Source organism: Onychomys torridus, chromosome 16 (assembly GCF_903995425.1).
Source record: "Onychomys torridus chromosome 16, mOncTor1.1, whole genome shotgun sequence".
NCBI classification, from domain to species: domain Eukaryota; kingdom Metazoa; phylum Chordata; class Mammalia; order Rodentia; family Cricetidae; genus Onychomys; species Onychomys torridus.
This window is the reverse complement of record NC_050458.1, coordinates 63,894,898-63,912,323: the sequence shown is the minus strand read 5'-3', so window position 1 is coordinate 63,912,323 and position 17,426 is coordinate 63,894,898. Positions and strand designations below refer to the sequence as shown.

The following is a 17,426-nucleotide window of genomic DNA, read 5'->3' as shown; positions in this document are numbered from 1 at the left end:
CCCTTTTTTCTTTTTTCTTTCTTTTTGTGTCTTATGTGGAGACAGAAAAATCTCACAAACCCTAGTCTTGTTGATCTTGCTATGTAGCCAAGAATAATTACGAACTGATCTTCCTCCCTCCATCTCCCAGGTACTAGGAGTATAGCACACCCTATCCCACTTGGCAAAAATCTCTCTTTCTTTTCAATTTACAGAAGGCAAAGATCTGTTTTAGGCTTTTGTTTTGAGACAGAGTCTCGATATATAGACCTGGCACTCACAGAGAGCTAGCTACCTGCCTCTGCCTCCCAAGGGCTGGGACTAAAGGGCAGGCACCACCGCCCAGCCTTCCTCTTGGATTTTTCGGGGTTTTTTTGTTTGTTTGTTTTTGCTTTTGCTTTTTTTAGACTTAGTCTCTCTCATTTTGTAGCTAAGGCTGCCTTAGAACTAAAGATCATCCTGAGGCCTGTGAGTTAGCTCAGGGGGCATGGGAGTTTGAAAGAGAAATGTCTTCCATAAACTCATGCATCTGAGTGCTCAGTCCCCAGTTGGTGGCGCTGTTTGGGAGATTATGGAATTTGTAGGACAGGAGCCTTGCTGGAGGAAGTGTGTCACCGGGGTGGGCTTTGAGAACTATAGCCTTGCTCGCCTTACAGATGTGTCCTGTGATATTTTGTTAGTGTTCTGACAAATAAGCTTGCCTGGAGATCAGAGGGCAGAGCTAGCCGCTACTTAACCGTAGAGGTCAGGCAGTGGTGGTGGCACACGCCTTTAATCCCAGCGCTTGGATCTCATGCCTTTAATCCCAGCGCTTGGATCTCATGCCTTTAAACCCAGCACTTGGATCTCATGCCTTTAATCCCAGCACTTGGATCTCATGCCTTTAATCCCAGCACTTGGGAGGTTCAAGACTTTAATCCCAGCACTAAGAAGGTGGACACAGGGGCTGGAGAGATGGCTCAGAGGTTAAGAGCACCGACTATTCTTCCAGAGGTCCTGAGTTCAATTCCCGGCACCCACATGGTGGCTCACAACCATCTGTAATGAGATCTGGCGCCCTCTTCTGTGTACATAATAAATAAATAAACTTAAAAAAAAAAAAAAAAAGGTGGGCACAGGAATATAAAGCAGATAGAGACAGGATCTTCCCTCATTCAGTCTGAGGATTCATAGAGACAGGATCTTCCAAACTCAGTCTGAGGATTTGTAGAGACAGCAGCACCCCATTCAGTCCAAAATTTCTTAGAGCTAAGAAGTGTCTAGTGGTGGCTGTTCCGCTTCTCTGATGTTTCAGTTTTCACCCTGATATCTGACTCTAGGTTTTTAGAGTCACACTTCACAGATGGCGCTCTCTCTCTCTCTCTCTCTCTCTCTCTCTCTCTCTCTCTCTCTCTCTGCTTCCTGTGTGTGACTGAGATGTGATCTTTCAGCTTCTTGCTCTGCTCACCATACCTGCCCTGCTATGATGGACTTCTAGCCTCTGGAACCATCAGCCTAAATAAATTGTTCCTTAAGTTGCTTGTGGTCATCATACTTTAACACACCACCAACAAAGAGATCAGTATCCGCTCAGGACCCCCAAAACCAAGTTCTCAGCACAAAGGAGATTTACTTGCCCAGAGGGACAGAGGGCGGGAATAAGAGACAAAGACAGGAGACGGAGGGTGAGGGACTAGGGAAAAGGAACAGGGAGGGGGGCAGAGATATTTGTCCCGGAGGACAAAGGACTGCCTCTGGATAGAGAGGGGACCAGTGTAGCCCATAGAAAAATGGCGATTTATAAAGGGAAACCCCATGTTAGGATGAGGTGTTTAATTTTAGTTGGGCATGTTAAGAGGTTTTTTGTTTTGTTTTGTTTTTTTGAGACAGGGTTTCTCTGTGTAGCTTTTGGAGCCTGTCCTGGAACTCACTTTGTAGACCAGGCTGGCTTAGAACTCAGAGATTCACCTGCCTCTGCCTCCCAAGTGCTAGGATTAAAGGCGTGTGCCACCACCGCCTGGCCAAAGAGGGCTTTTGATTGCTGGACTTTAATGCTTTGATAGCTGGACCTTGGTAGTAGCCTCAGGAGGAGGAAGTAGCCAAATAAGGGAATAGACTTTTGGGGCTACCTTTAGGAATGTAATCTAATGGTTTTTAGCAAGGCAGAGGGAATGGGGGAGAAGGGCCGGGCCTGCCAGAGCCATGCTAGCCATGCTTGAGCTGGCCAGTGTGCCTTCAAACAGAAAAGTAGCTAATACATCAGGTAAAGGCCCCTGTCACCCAGCCTGATGACCTGAGTTTGACCTGCAGGATCCCACATAGGGTAAGGGGAGAACAGACCCTAGAAGTTGTCCTCTGAGCTTTGCACATGTACCATGACATGTGCATGATCACACACACACACACACACACACACACACACACACACACACACACTAAAAGCAGTTAAAAATGTAACACATAAATAAAGTAATTAAAAAATAATGCTCCCTTTGCCTCAGCCTTCCCGTGGAAGTAGAGGCATGCACCATTGCAACATTGTGCCTGGTTGCCGTTACTGTTTCTAAACATTGGTTTATTGTTGTATGTGCATATGAGTGTGTGGTGTGTGCACACATGGGGCACAACTCAAAGGAGCTGTGTGGGATCAAACTTAGGTCACCAGGCTTGGAAGCACCTGCTGAGCCACTTCATCAGGCCCTTTTGGGGATTTGTTTGTTTGTTTGGTTGGTTTGGTTTTTCGAGACAGGATTCCTCTGTGTAGTTTTGGTGCCTGTCCTGGATCTTGCTCTGTAGACCAGGCTGGCCTCGAACTCACAGAGATCCTCCTGGCTCTGCTTCCCGAGTGCTAGGATTAAAGGCGTGTGTCACCACCACCCGGCCCTTTTTTTGGATTTTTAAACTTTTTTTTCTTATTACATTTGTGTGTGTGTGTGTGTGTGTGTGTGTGTGTGTGTGTGTGTGTGTATGCACATGTGTGCACACATGAGTGTCACAAGTTTGGAGGTCAGGGGACAATTTTCAGGCATCAGTTCTCTGTTTCCATTGTGTGGATCCTGGGAATGGAACTCCCCCAGTCATGCTTAATATCAGGCACCTTGACCCCCAAAACATAAATGTAAAAACATATATACACACACACACACACACACACACATATATGTGTGTGTGTGTGTGTGTGTGTGTGTGTGTATTAATTAATTAATTAATTAAAGCCATCACACTGTCCCAATTTTATGTTCAATTGACACATTAAATATATATATTGGACATGTTTGGTTGTTTTAAATGTATATAAACTATGTGGTGATTTAACTATTTAGCACACCCATTAAATATTATTTGTTTGGAATGAGACAATTCAAAATCTAACCATTTTGAAATATATGATTTTTTTAAAATAAGGGCCTCACTTTATAGCTCTGGCTGGCCTTGAACCCCCAGAGATATACCTGTTTATTCTTCCAGAGTGCTGGGGTTCAGGGCATACACCACTCTGCCTGGCCTAAAATGTACCATGCATTATGGTGTTAGAGAGATGGTTCAGAGCTTAACAGTACTTGTTGCTCTTATGGGAGGACCCAGAAATAATGGTAGCTCAAATCCATCTGGAAATCTGGTGTGGTGATATTTCATTGTACTCTAATAAAATTTGCCTGAAGATCAGAGGAGAGCCAGCCACAGAGTTAAACATAGAGGTCAGGCAGTGGTAACACACACCTTTAATCCCAGCACTCCAGAAGCAGAGATTCCTCTGGATCTCTGTGAGTTCAAGGCCACCCTGGATTACTTGAGATTGATCCAGTGTAGGAGAGAAGCTGAGCCAGGCAGTGGTGGCACACACCTTTATACCAGTATTTGGGAAGCACACACACCATTAATCCCAGCACTAGGAAGGTTGAAACAGGAAGTGAGATGGCTGGGCAGAGATAGGCATAAAAGGCATGAGGAGACAGGAACTAGGCCCTTTCAATTGAGGACTCAGAGGCATTCAGTCTGAGGATGGAGATAGGCTGAGGAGTTGGTGAGGTGAGAGGTGGCTGTGGCTTGTTCCTTTGTCTCTCTGATATTTTATGTTTACCCCAATATCTGGCTCCAGGTTTTTATTAAAAGACCATTTAGGATTTGTGCAACAGTCTGGTTCCAGGGAATCTGATGTCCTCTCCTCACTTTCCAGGCATCAGGCATGTACATAGTGCATAAGCATGCAGGCAAAAAAAAAAAAAGTCATTAAAAAGTTTTTAAAGAGCGGGCATGGCAGTGCACACTTTGAACCTCAGCACTCTGGAGGCATAGGCAGATCTCCGTGAGTTCCAGGCCAGCCAGGGTTTTACATAGCAGACTCTGTCTTAACAACAGCAAAAAGAAATACATACTTTGTTAACTCTCGTCACCAAAATGTGTTCTTCCTCTCCGACAGTAACATTGCCACCAATATTTTTACTTGATTTTGTTGAGTTGTTTTTCTTACTTTTTTTTTTTTTTTTAAACAGGGGAAAGCCTTAAGACAGAGTTTCTCTGTAAAGACCTGGCTGTTCTGGAACTCTGTAGACCAGGTTACTCTCCATCTCAGAGATCTCCCTGCCTCTGCCTTCCAAGTGCTAGGATTAAAGGTGTGTGCCCCTACCACCCGACTTTTTTCTTATATTATTTATTTATTTATTTATGGGATTTTTGAGACAGGATTTCTCTGTGTAGCCCAGGCTGGCCTCGAACTCACAGAGATCCACCTGCTGGGATTAAAGTCGTACCAGCCAGGTAGTGGTGGTGCACATAACTTCTTCCTAATACCTTCTGTTAGGTGGGTTCCCACTCGAACTTGACCTGATTGAAACATTGTCTGCCAGATATCTGTCCTATAAATTGCTCTCTTTCTAAAGATTTTCTTCTTGTTGTTTTCGGTTTTCCAAGACAAGGTTTCTCTATATAAGAGTCTTGGCTGTCCTGGAACTCGATCTGTAGATTGTTGGAGGATATTATTTTAAGATGTGTTACTTTTGTTTATGCTGTGATTTATTCAATGATGTAAAGATGTATTGCATTCTCCTTTTGTTTGTTTGTTTGTTTGTTTGTTTGAGACAGGGTTTCTCTGTGTAGCTTTGCATCTTTCCTGGAACTCACTTTGGAGACCAGGCTGGCCTCAAACTCACAGAGATCTGCCTGGCTCTGCCTCCTGAGTGCTGGGATTAAAGGTGTGTGCTACCACCGCTGGGTCATATTGCATTCTTTTATGTTTCTTTTGTTTAACTCTGTGAAGCTGTGTTACTGTGCCTGTCTAAAACACCTGATGGTCAATAACTAAGCAGGAGAAAGGACAGTCAGGGCTGGCAGGCAGAGAGAATTAATAGAAGGAGAAACTTGGGAGAGGAGAGATCTAGGAGCCAGAGAAGGAGGAGGACATCAGGGGCCAGCCACCCAGCTACACAGCCAGCAACAGAATAAGAAAGAAAGGTATACAAAAATAGAGAAAGATAAAAATCCAGAGGCAAAAGACAAATGGGTTAATTTAAGAAAAGCTGGCAAGAAACAAGGCAAGCTAAGGCTGGGAATTGATTTATTTTTATTTATTTTTCTATTATCAGCTTGATATAGTATAAATTCTTATCCTAATTGTGAAATATTTCATTGAGGCTTGCCAGTAATTGAGTAAAACCAAAACCACAAGTCATCCTAGGGTCCCCCTTGCTAGATAGTCTTCCTGGTTCTATGCAGTTTGATTGTTCTTGGCTTTCTATCTAGAATTGACTTATGAGTGAGTACATACCATGTTTGTCCTTCTGGGTTTGGGTTACCTCCCTCAGGATGATTTTTTTCTAGTTCTATCCATTTGCCTGCAAATTTCATGATGTCATTGTTTTTCTCTGCTGAGTAGTACTCCATTGTGTATATGTACCACATTTTCTTAATCCATTCTTCAGTTGATGGGCATCTAGGTTGTTTCCAGGTTCTGGCTATCATGAATAATGCTGCTATGAACCTAGTTGAGCCTGTATCTTTGTGGTATGATTGAGCATTCCTTGGGTATATGCCCAAGAGTGGTATGGCTGGGTCTTGAGGTAGATCAATTCCCAATTTTCTGAAAAACCACCATACTGATTTCCACAGTGGTTATACAAGTTTGCATTCCCACCAACAGTGGAGGAGTGTTCCCTTTGCTTTGCATCCTCTCCAACACTGACTGTCATTAGTGTTTTTGATCATAGCCATTCTGACAGGTGTAAGGTGGTATCTCAGAGTCGATTTGCGTTTCTCTTATGATTAAGGATGTTGAGCATTTCTTTAAATGTCTTTCAGCCATTTGTGATTCTTTTTTTTTTTTTTTCTGAGACAGGGTTTCTCTGTGTAGCTTTGCGCCTTTCCTGGAACTCACTCTGTAGCCCAGGCTGGCCTCGAACTCACAGAGATCCGCCTGGCTCTGCCTCCTGAGTGCTGGGATTAAAGGCATGCGCCACCACCGCCCGGCCATTTGTGATTCTTCTTTTGAAAATTCTCTGTTTAGCTCTTTAGCCCATTTTTTAATTGGATTGTTCAGTATTTTGATGTCAAGTTTCTTGAGTTCTTTATATACTTTGGAGATCAGTCCTCTGTCAGATGTGGGGTTAGTGGAGGTCTTTTTCCATTCTGTAGACTGTCTTTTTGTCTTATTGACCAAGTGTTTTGAAGGCTGGGCATTTATAATTAAGCTTCTGTGTGTGATTTATTTGGGAGCTGGGTGGCAGGCCCCCCAAAACAGCAAAAACATCAACAGTAAATCAGGCTGGCCTCAAACTCACAGAGATCCATCTGCCTCTGCATACATCACCACCTCCCAGAAGATTTATTTATTTTTATTTTATGTGCATGGAATTTTGCACTATCTGTGTGCCTGGTTACCTCGGAGGCCAGAAGAAGGCTATAAGCTACCATATGGATGCTGGGAACTAAACCAAGGTCCTCCAGGAAAGCAGTCATTGCTCTTAGCCTTCCAGCCATCTCAGCCCCTTCCCCACCCTGTAAATTACTCTTTACTTTGTTATTTAGTAACAATAGGGGACTGGAGAAGATTGAGATTATGTAAATACTACATTATTCATCAAACTTACCTCTTATCAGAATGAAGCCAAGAATTGTTATCTAAACTGGACTACTAACCAGTCATTATTATTATTAATTATTATTATTATTATTTGAGATCAATTGTCACTATGCCTCCCAGGCTAATCTTTGTAGCATATCAAATGCCTTGAACCAGTTAGTGAGTCTCTTGTCTCAATCACCTAGGCCTGGGGTTACGAGTGTGCACTACCACACCTGGCTAACTGCCTGTTTGCACACTCAGAGTTCTTTGATCTGGTTAGAGAACTTACAGGAAGTTGTCTTCCACTTTTGAGTGTGACTTGATCGTGTTGGTTTTTTGTTTGTTTGTTTTGAGACAGGGTTTCTCTGTGTAGTTTTGGAGCCTGTCCTGGATCTCCCTATGAAGCCCAGGCTGGCCTAAAACTCAGAGAGATCCACCTGCCTCTGCCTCCCGAGTGCTGGGATTAAAGGCATGTGCCACCACCGCCTGGCCTTATTATTGGTTTTTCAAGACAGGGTTTCTCTGTGTAGCCCTGGCTGTCCTGGAACTCACTCTGTAGACCAGGCTGGTCTTGAATTCATAGATATATATCCATCTGTCTCTGCCTCCCAAGTGCTGGAATTAAAAGCACCCCAAAAATTCTACCAGGGAACTCTTACAACTGATAAACACCTTCAGTAATGTGGCAGGATACAAGATTAACTAAAAAAAAAAAAAAAAAAAAAAAGTAGCCCTGCTCTACACAAATGATAAATGGTCCAAGAAAGAAATCAGAGAAACATCACCCTTTACAATAGCCACAAATAATATAAAATACCTTGGGGTAACTTTAACCAAGCAAGACCTGTATGACAAGAACTTTAAGTCTTTGAAGAAAGAAATTAAGAAATTGGAGAAGATATCAGAAAGATCTCCCATGCTCATGGATAGGTAGAACCAACATAATAAAAATGGCAATCTTACCAAAAACAATCTACAGATTCAATGCAATCCGCATCAAAATCCCAACACAATTCTTCACAGATCTTGAAAGAATAGTACTCAACTTCATATGGAAAAACAAAAAACCCAGCTAAAACAATCCTGTACAATAAAGCAACCTCTGGAGGCATCACCATCCCTGACCTCACCTCAAGCTTTACTATAGAGCTATAGAAATAAAAACAGCTTGGTACTGGTATAAAAACTGACATGTGGACCAATGGAATCAGATTGAAGACCCTGACATTAATCCACACACATATGAACAACTGATTTTTGACAAAGAAGCCAAAACTGTACAATGCCACACACACACACACACACAGAGAGAGAGAGAGAGAGAGAGAGAGAGAGAGAGAGAGAGAGAGAGAGAATTAAAATGTCCAATAAACCAGGTGGTGGTGCCTTTAATCCCAGCACGTATGAGGCAGAAGCAGGTGGATCTCTGTGAGTTCGAGGCCAGCCTGGGCTACAGAGTGAATTCTAGGACAAGCTCCAAAGCTACACAGAGAAACCCTGTCTCAAAAAACCAAAACCAAAAAAAAACCAAAAACAAAAAAAAACAAAAAATACATCCAATAAGATGGACACAGTCGGGTTGGGGATTTAGCTCAGTGGTAGAGTGCTTGCCTAGCAAGTGCAAGGCCCTGGGTTCAATCCTCAGCTCAAAAAAAAAAAAAAAGATGGACACATTCACACACATCTGTAATCTGAACACTTGAGACATTGAGGTAGGATTGAAAGTTAGTTCAAGGCTAGCCTGGGCTACATACGAAGACTTTTTGTTTGTTTAAGTTGAGAAAGAACAGGGAGGCTTGAGAAAACGCAACAGGATGCACTGAGTCATGAGCGCCGAGAAAATGAGTCAGAGAAGAAAGGACCCCGGACAAATACAAAGGAGTGTCTCTCAGTAGCAGTTTTATTTGATTCAGAGTGAGACTCACTGGCCCACTCCACTGGCCATGGGACCATCCTTGAACAGATCTGCTGTCCTGGTTTCTTCATCTGCCTCTTACAAGGGCAGGAAAACTATGGGTCACATCTATGTGTCAGGGCAGGGAGAGGCCCAGCCACGCTGTCAGGCTGCAGCTTGGCTGGGAGGGGATCATGCCGCATGCAGACAGGGGCTGGATGAGCACTAGAGTTAGGGCTGGAGCTATAGAGTAGGCTTGGGTCAGGGTCCGAGCTCCGATGAGGGCTCAGTAGCTGTGGATAGAAGACTTGTCCAGTTCACTGTGCTGTTCCTTCTGGGATTCCGTCACCACCTGCTGGGGGCAAGGCACACAAGGACAATTCAGTACCACCTTCCTTGGGATCATCTAGTGCCCTGCCTGTCATCACTTGTTGAGGCTACAGTTTATCCTCTCCTCCGACTCTTGGTTTTTTGTTTTTTGTTTTTCGAGACAGGTTTTCTCTGTGTAGCTTTGCGCCTTTCCTGGATCTCACTCTGTAGACCAGGCTGGCCTCGAAATCACAAAGATCCGCCTGGCTCTGCCTCCCAAGTGCTGGGTCTTCTTGGTTTTTTGAGACAGGGTTTCTCTGTGTAGCCCTGGCTGTCCTGGAACTCACTCTGTAGACTAAGCTGGCCTCAAACTCAGGACTGCCTCTACATCCTGAGAGCTGGGACTAAAGGTGTGGTCACCACTACCTGGCTATCCACTCATCTTCTGTCTGGTGTCCCTCCCTGGATCTGCAGATAGAGGAACTTGTCATACAAACTTTACAACCTGAGTTTGATCCCTGAAACTCACAGTAAAGGGAGAGAACTGACTCCTGAAAATGTCCCCTGATGGCCACATGAGCACATGGCACAGGTATGCCTGCACACACACACACACACACACACACACACACACACACACACACCCATCTGCCGTCCCACCCAGGAACTATGTACCCTCAACACCCTAAGATCTGCAGCCAGGCCAGGTCGGGGCTCAGAAACATTAGAAATGATGGGTCCCGGATCAAGGAATATGTCTCACCTCCCCATCCCGGGTCTCAATAGTCCTGATCAGAACCATCTTCCGGCTGTGGCTGTCCTGGGGAGCTTCCACCTCAGGCACTGGAGAAAGCAGGAGAGAGGACAGGGGAAGGTTTGGGATTCTCTCCTTTCAGACTTCCACCCCTGAAGGCCAGGAACCTCACTGCTCGAGGAATAGGAGTCAATCCCGGATGAGAGTGGCCAGAGCAATCAGGGCAGAAGGTATAAAGGAGATGCATGCTGGAAGCCAGACGTAGAGGACTCACCGGTCGTCTTTAAACTTAGGGAGGCAAAGGAATGCACCGGCACTGAGATCCTGCGGGCCAAGCGCACACACAGCCTGGTTATTCCCTTCGCTAGGTCCAGTGCCCTATCCCTGCCCTATCCCAGTAGCCTCGCCACTCACCGGCTCTCCTCTCCTTCCAGCAGCTTCCTGTAGGTGGCGATCTCGATATCCAGGGCCATCTTGACATTGAGGAGCTCCTGGTACTCTCGCAGGTGCCGGGCCATCTCTTCCTTCAGCTGTCGAAGCTCTTCCTCCAGCCGCGCAGCGCCTGCTTGGTACCCTCCAGCCTCCAGGGCGAACTGCTCCTCCAGCTCCCGCAGCTGTCTGAGCAGCGCCTCGTTCTGGGATAAGGGAAGAAGGGGGGGGGCAGTCGGAAAGTCCTTCAGCATCCACCCACCGGTCCAGGCAGCAGCAGCAGCAGCGGAGTGCTCACCGTGCCTCGCAGCCCGTCCACCTCGCACGTCAGGCTCTGGATCTGACGTCGGGACTCGTTCATCTCCTGCTTGGCTTGGCGTAGGGCCTCGTGGTTGCGGTTGGCGGCGTCGGACAGGTCAGCGTACTGCGGAGTGTAGCCAGGTCCGGCTGGGATGCGCGTCATTCCCAGTGCCTCCCACCCTAGGACCCCCCCAGAGTTCTCCCCTGCTCTCGCACTTTGGATTTATACCACTCCTCTGCCTCCTGCAGGTTCTTCGCCGCGATGTTCTCATACTGCATACGGATGTCCCTCAGCGCAGCCGTCAGCTCTGGCTTCACTGTCGCCTCCACCTCCACCTGCTGCACCTGCTGGCTCTCCATGCTCACCTGCAGGTCCCGAAGCTCCTACCGGCCAGGAAGGGTGGAGGTTGTGAATAGAAAAGAAGAATGCCTAGCCGAGCATGAAGGTACACGCATGTAATCCCAGCTTTCGAGAGGCTGAGATAGAAAACTCACTAGTTCAAGACCAGTTTGGGCTTTGAGACCGTGTCTCAAAATAATTAAATAAATAAAAGTTTAAAAAAATTTTTTTTTTAAGTGTGTAGGGCGGGGAGGCACTTGCATAAACAGAAGAGGGCGCTAGGGAGTGCAGCGCGCACAGGATTCTGAGACCTGAGCCGGGGATGCCCTGCGGCCCGTCAGCAGGTTCAGGGTGTAGCTACCCCGACCGCCAACAGGTGGCGCATGGGTGGGAGTCAACCCACCTGTAGCCCGGGCAAAGGATGGGTTTGTCATCACTCCGCATCCCTGTTGTCGCCCCCGCTTCAGCGAGGCCTCTCCCAACTCTTCCCAGACACCCCGATCACCCACCTACCTCTTCGTGTAGCTTCTTGAGGAACTCAATTTCATCCATCAGAGACTCAATCTTGCGCTCTAGTTCTAGGCGGGACAGGGTGGCGTCGTCCACATCCTTTGTGTGTGGGAAGGGGGGATCAAGAGAAAAGAGGGCTCTTCAGGCAGAGGAAGGGCCAGGCCTTCCCTGCCTGCCTCGAGAGACACGGAGCTGCCTCCCCTAACCCACTGATGCCACCCCCCTGGAGACGCTGCTGGGGGTGCAGATGGGGTGGTGGGACTCGACGTGGCCCCCACTCACCTTACGGAAGAGCACCAGGTTGTGCTCCGCGTCCTCCCGCTTACGAGATTCTTCTTCTAACCTGGCAGGCGGAGTGGGGAGACACTGAACTGCCGGGTCACCTCCCAGCCCTCGAGCCACATCCAGCACCCCGCCCCCATCTGCTCCTGCAGCTGTCCTGGATGTAAAGCGAGGGATTCAGCCTGCCCGTCTAACGGGCTGGGAACAGGAGGGAAAAAGTCCCCTTAATTCTTGGCCACTTCTCCTAGGCGCTCGGAGCAGAGTCCCGGGAGGGGGCCGGCCAGGATGCTGCGGCACCGGCTGGGGTTGGCCAGCCGGGCCACGCCCTAGGGCTGTGGGCTCCCCGGGGAAGGAAGGGAGGAGCGGAGGGAGCGCCTGGCAGGCCCTGCCCTGCCCTCTGACCTCTGCTTGAGCGCCGCCAGGTCCTCCGCCAGCGCGTCGCGCTCCACCTGCACCCGGTCGCGCTCCCGGCCCAGCAGCTCCAGTTCGCGCCGCAGCTCCCGCAGCTCCTGCTGGCACAGCTGGTCGGCGCGCGCCGGCTCCTGGCCCCGGGCTTGGCTCAGCTCGCCGCGCAGGGCTGCGTTCTGCTGCTCCAGGAAGCGCACCTTCTCGATGAAGTTGGCGAAGCGGTCGTTGAGCTCCTGGAGCTCCTGCTTCTCGTTGCTCCGCGTGGCCAGGAACTCCTGGTTGAGGGCCTCGGCCATGGAGAAGTCGAGGCGCTCCGAGGGCAAGCGCAGGGCCCCCGCCCGAGGGGCACGGAAGCTGCCCAGGCGCGCCGAGGAGCTCGGGGAGGCCGAGCCCAGCAGGCGGCTGCTGGAGAAGCGAGAGCTGGATGAGTAGGAGTAAGCCCCGGGGGACAGGGAGGGCGGCGGCCCGAAGGTCCGGCGGTACGAGGTGGAGCTGATGCTGGACCGGAGCCCCGACGAGTGATGGCTCATGGTGGCGGAGGATGGCATTCGGCGCTTGGCACAGCTAGGCCGGGCGGGAAGGAGCCGCAGACCGATGCGGGGCAGCTTTATAGCCCTGCGGTCTCAGGGGTGTGTGTTGGGGGGGGGGCACGGCAGCTCCTCCCACTGGCCTGACTACAGACGGACTGTGTGGGGAGGGGGGTGCCCCACCCTGCAGAGCGGCGACACCACCCCTTCCCTCTCCTGGTTGCTGGCACCCTGCCTCCTTGATTCCCCCTTGTTGCTGGCAGAGATCAGGGATGTGACAAGCGGGATGGAGGTGGCCTAGGGGTCCCAGCATGACTCCAACGCTGGAGCCCAGGGTGGGAGGACATGACTTGACCCGGGGTGTCCCCTCAGAAGAGGAGGTAAGAATTAGGGAATGGGAGGGGGACTTAGGTTAAACGCAAACTTTTGGCTATGAGAAGGGAGGTAGGTGGAGGGAGAGCTAGCCTGGCCTAAACCGGGGAGTTTGTACCTCCTCCTGTCTCCTGAAACTGGGGTTCTTTTTCACCTGTTGTCAGCTGCCCCCCTCCCGCCTCGCCTGCTCCTTGACCACAACTAAGAGAAATAGGGGACGGGAGGGCTGAGGCAGAGGGGGCTGGGGCAGGGCTTCTCGCCGCCTGCTCCCCAGGGCTCGGTAAAGGGCTGCTGGTTGGCGCCAGCTCTGCAGCTAATGGACTGACCAGCTCCCCTCCCCCCTGCCCTTGTCCAGCAGAAGTTGCCTGCTGCTGTTTCACCTTAAAGACACAGCCCCCAAACTTGGATATAACACCGGCCTCAACAAGGTGGCCACCTCGCAGGCGGTGAGGGTGTCAGGCCCCGAGGTGTCTGCCAGCTCCGAGGCTGAGGGGAGTGGGCCTGTGGTGTGCTGTCCACCTGCCTGCCTTTACCGGATTCTCTCCCCCTCCGCTCTCACTGCGGCTCAGTCACAGGTCTTCCCGGAACCAGAGGAATTCCTGAAGTAGGGAGGGGAGGGAGTGAGGGGTAGCAGTTGCCAGGGCTGAGAGACAAACAGACTGGCAGGCACCAGTCTCCAGTGCTGAGGAAGTTCAGGTACCCAGGAATGGTGTGGATAAAAGGAGGTGGGATGGGAAGGATACTCACCCACTATGAGAGAGAGAGAGACAGAGACAAAGAGAGAGACAGAGAGAGACAGAGACAGAGAGACAGAGACAGAGACAGAGAGAGACAGAGACAGAGAGACAGAGAGAGAGACAGAGAGACAGAGACATAGAGAGAGAGAGATGCTTGGACAAGTCCACACTAAGATGCCTTTTAACCACTGAGCCACCTTGTAGATCCTACAAACATGTATGTGTGTAGCCTGCCCCAGATGCCTGCGTGTACAGACATTACACATTACACAAATATACAGCTACACCCCTTAAACACACACACACACATACACACACACACACACACACACACCCCAGTTAGCAGGAGGGCTGGTATAGGTCTTTGTGTGTCACGCAGCTTACAGAATGCAGACACAGGCTGTCCAGGAGTGGACAGAGGCAGTTTGGATGCTCTGAAGGAGAAAGGATGCTGAGGCCTTTTAGGTCTGTTGGGAGCCATGTGTCTGCCGCCACTGGGGACTGTGTGGTTCTCAAGCAGGACAGGTCTACCTCAGGTGGGTCATGAGAACAAAGTGGGTGTGAGAGAAGCAGGTTTGGGGTTCTAGGCTGAACACCTGACTGGAATAAGGAGGGCAGAGGGCGGCTCCCTGCTGGCCAGCTCCTTCATACTGCAGGGCAGAGCTCCCCCACCTTCTGTGTGTCCTCCAAGATGGGCCAGAGCCAACGCCCAGCCTGAGCGCTGGCTTACATCCCCAGCCTTCCTCTTCTCTCCAGGCCCCTCCTTCCTTCCGGGCTATTAGTCTCTCCCAGCTGCCAGGCCCTGCTCCTTGATGGATCTAGCTTGGTTGCTAAGGGAATGAGAAAAGGATGTTGGGAAGAAGAGAGAACAGGGTGAATAAACCATGGTCTGCCCCACCCCAGTGCCTGGAGTGCAGAGGGGTAAGGTCCCATCTGGGCTGGGATACGGCAGGTCAGAGGTGAGATTCGGGAGCCTTGGTACCGTGGCGCTTCCTGCTGCAGTCCTGGGCTCTGAGCAATTGCTGCCATTGGTTCAGAGCCCTGTCCAACCCAGACTCCAAGAGCAAATGATGAACCCTGGAGACACGGAGAGGGCAAGGAAGGCCATCGGAGGACCAGCACCAGCATTGGGAGCCGGTGGCAGGCCTGTGCCTTGGAGACCAGAATAACTGAGGTAGGGGCTGGACAGAACAGGGGAGGTCCTGACCTGAGGAGCTACAGGTGAGGTTTCTCTTCACCCCTGCCTCTTGCTTAAGCCCCCAGCTCAGGAAAAACGTCTCAGGAGGGTTCTGCTAGGGCGGAGTGAGGAAGGGCCAGCCGTGTGAGGGGCACAGCAAAGAAAAGGCAGAGAGGGTTTCATGCCTAGTGGCAAGCAGCCAGGCCTGGGAGCTCTTGGAGGAGACAGGTAGATGATAAAAAGTCACAGGTACGGTCAGTCTTCGTCCTTTCCACCCCTGCCACAGAGATTCAGCCTCAGTGTTGACCTTCCTTCCCTCTCAGTAAAGCGGGGTGGGGGGGTGGGTTTGGGGTGGGTGTAAAACCATGGTTCCTCATGTTGTGGTGACCCCCAACCATTAAGTTATTTCGTGGCTACCTCATAACTGTAATTTTGCTCCTGTTATGATCATAACGTAAATATCTGATACACAACCCCTGTTGGGTTGCGACCCACCGGTTGAGAACCACTGGACTCAATGACTATAAGTATGTGCTTATCACGTACACTGGAAAAGCTGCAAAGGTAAGCTGGTTCTTTTGTTTCCATTGCTACTTTCATGCTGCCAGCCTCCAGGGCCAGGAGGCTCTGGGCTTCCTTTGGAGGGGCCTCACTGGTGGATAAGAGCAAGGCTGGACCCCAAGCAGACGGAGCCAAGTACCACTTAACGGATGGCTGGAGAGGAAGGCAGGCTTGTCCTTGGTGTGTTGGGGCTCAGGACATGGCTGGTCAACCTAATGGGTAACTACCTAATGGGTAGTACACTTTTGGGTTTATTGAAGAGGTCACCCCAGTTTCTTTATCCATAAGTGGGAATGCTAATAATAGCATCTACTTCATATCACTGGGAGGATTTGATGAGCCATAGAATGTAAAGCACTTAGTGCTTGGCCAGGGTTTTTATTACGGCTCCTTCTGCTTCCGTGGTTGGCCTGCAGGATTACTGAGAAATGGCTGCATGCATGCAGGGGGTTTCAAAAAAGGTGAGTATTGAGGCGTAGGTTACCAGCAAGAGTGTCCGTCAGTTATGTGCTGTGGACCCTCTCCTGGGTGAGGAGAGGTAGTGTGTAAGCAAGGTGGGAAGTGGATGAGCGAAGAGGTCCCTGGCTGGACCCTGGCAAGGCCAGACAGTGGGAGAAGCACAGAGGAGTTGGTGGAGGAGCTGTGGGTTCTAAGCTGTCTCCAGACAGCGGAATACACAGATCTGTGATTTGGGAGCTCAGTCTTCATGGATGGCAAGATACTTGCAAAATACTTCTGAGGATGTGGGGTGCTAAGGCGGGGGTGAAGAGAGTGGTCCTGAGGATGTGGGGTGCTAAGGCGGGGGTGAAGAGAGTGGTCCTGAGGATGTGGGGTGCTGAGGTGTGTAAAGGGAGTGGTCCCGGCAGCAGAGCACTGGCCACCAGCTTGGAGATTTACAACATGCCCCGAGGTGAGTTACTTGTCTCTTCAGAGCTTCTGTTTTCTCCATTGGAGAACAGAGCTGGTGACAGTCTCTGGTGAGGCTCACAGTAGGTGCTCAACAATGTTGTTCACCTTCCTCTGACACGGGACAGACAGAAAGGGGCATATATCTAATTCCTTGTAACTGAGTATTAGCTGGAGGCCTTTCTGGTCCAGACCCAGGCTTGGGACACACCTTCATTCCATATCCTCAAGATAGGTCAGTGTCCGAAATGATCCTTGGCTGTCGGGCCCTTGGGTCACATCTGAGGACCCAGTGGCAGCTGAAGAGAGAGGAATAGTTGAGCTTAGAGATTCAAAGTCAACTTAGAAATGTGGATACCCCCTCCCCATGCTTCCTCTCCACAAGTCCACAAGCGCTTGCTTCTCTTTACATTTGGGTTAGTGTGCCATCCACTGTCACCAAAGTCCCAGGACTCCCATGGTCTCCTTTTCCCATTAGAAGGGTCTGATGGTGTTCTGGGCTCTGGCATCCGGGGCCAAGGAGTCCTGAAGTAGAAATGGGGTCCAGGATCCCATGTTCCAAGGGAGAGTCTCCACCAGTCAGACTACAGGGTTGTAGCTCCGAGATTGAATTCTTCCCTCCAGTATTTCTGCTCCAGGGCTCCAGTTAGGGGCTATCCCAGGTCATCCTGCCCACCTCACTGCTTCTCTTGTGTGCTTTTGGCTAACGCCTGCTTTTTGACAAGCATTTGACACATTCTATTATCACAGTATCCTACCCAGATAGCTGCTGTTACTGATCTCAGTTTACAAAATAAAACGTGTGGAGAAGGAGGGGATGGGATGGCTCAGCAGTCAAGAGCACTGGCTGTTCTTCTGGAAGAAGCGGGTTCTATTCCCGTCACCCACACAGCAGCTCACATGTA

The 17,426-nt window shown here is 49.8% G+C and overlaps 1 protein-coding gene across 2 annotated transcripts; it reads right to left on the bottom strand.

Moving 5' to 3' along the window:
- Positions 1-8,892: 8,892 nt before the first annotated feature.
- Positions 8,893-12,856, bottom strand: Prph (peripherin). 2 transcript variants are annotated; one of them, XM_036208469.1, is made up of 9 exons: positions 12,236-12,856; positions 11,834-11,894; positions 11,555-11,650; positions 10,918-11,085; positions 10,700-10,825; positions 10,387-10,607; positions 10,247-10,296; positions 9,982-10,061; positions 8,893-9,264 (listed from the first exon to the last, which is right to left on the bottom strand). In XM_036208469.1, the coding sequence occupies exons 1-9, from the start codon at positions 12,787-12,789 to the stop codon at positions 9,196-9,198; spliced, it is 1,425 nt and encodes a 474-aa protein (XP_036064362.1). In that variant the 5' UTR covers positions 12,790-12,856; the 3' UTR covers positions 8,893-9,195. The 2 variants fall into 2 exon arrangements, with proteins under 2 accessions (XP_036064362.1, XP_036064363.1); XM_036208470.1 differs by having other exon boundaries at positions 8,915-9,261.
- Between the last annotated feature and the right edge of the window lie 4,570 nt (positions 12,857-17,426).

Bases quoted from the DNA above. Each gene is read 5' to 3' on its own strand.
- Prph (XM_036208469.1), bottom strand. From the start codon at position 12,789: ATGCCATCCTCCGCCACCATGAGCCATCACTCGTCGGGGCTCCGGTCC. The intron at 10,826-10,917 runs GTGCGAGAGCAG...TACACTCCGCAG, and splicing joins AGGAGTGGTATAAATCCAAA to TACGCTGACCTGTCCGACGC. The intron at 9,265-9,981 runs GTGAGACATATT...CCTTGCCCCCAG, and splicing joins TTGAGACCCGGGATGGGGAG to CAGGTGGTGACGGAATCCCA.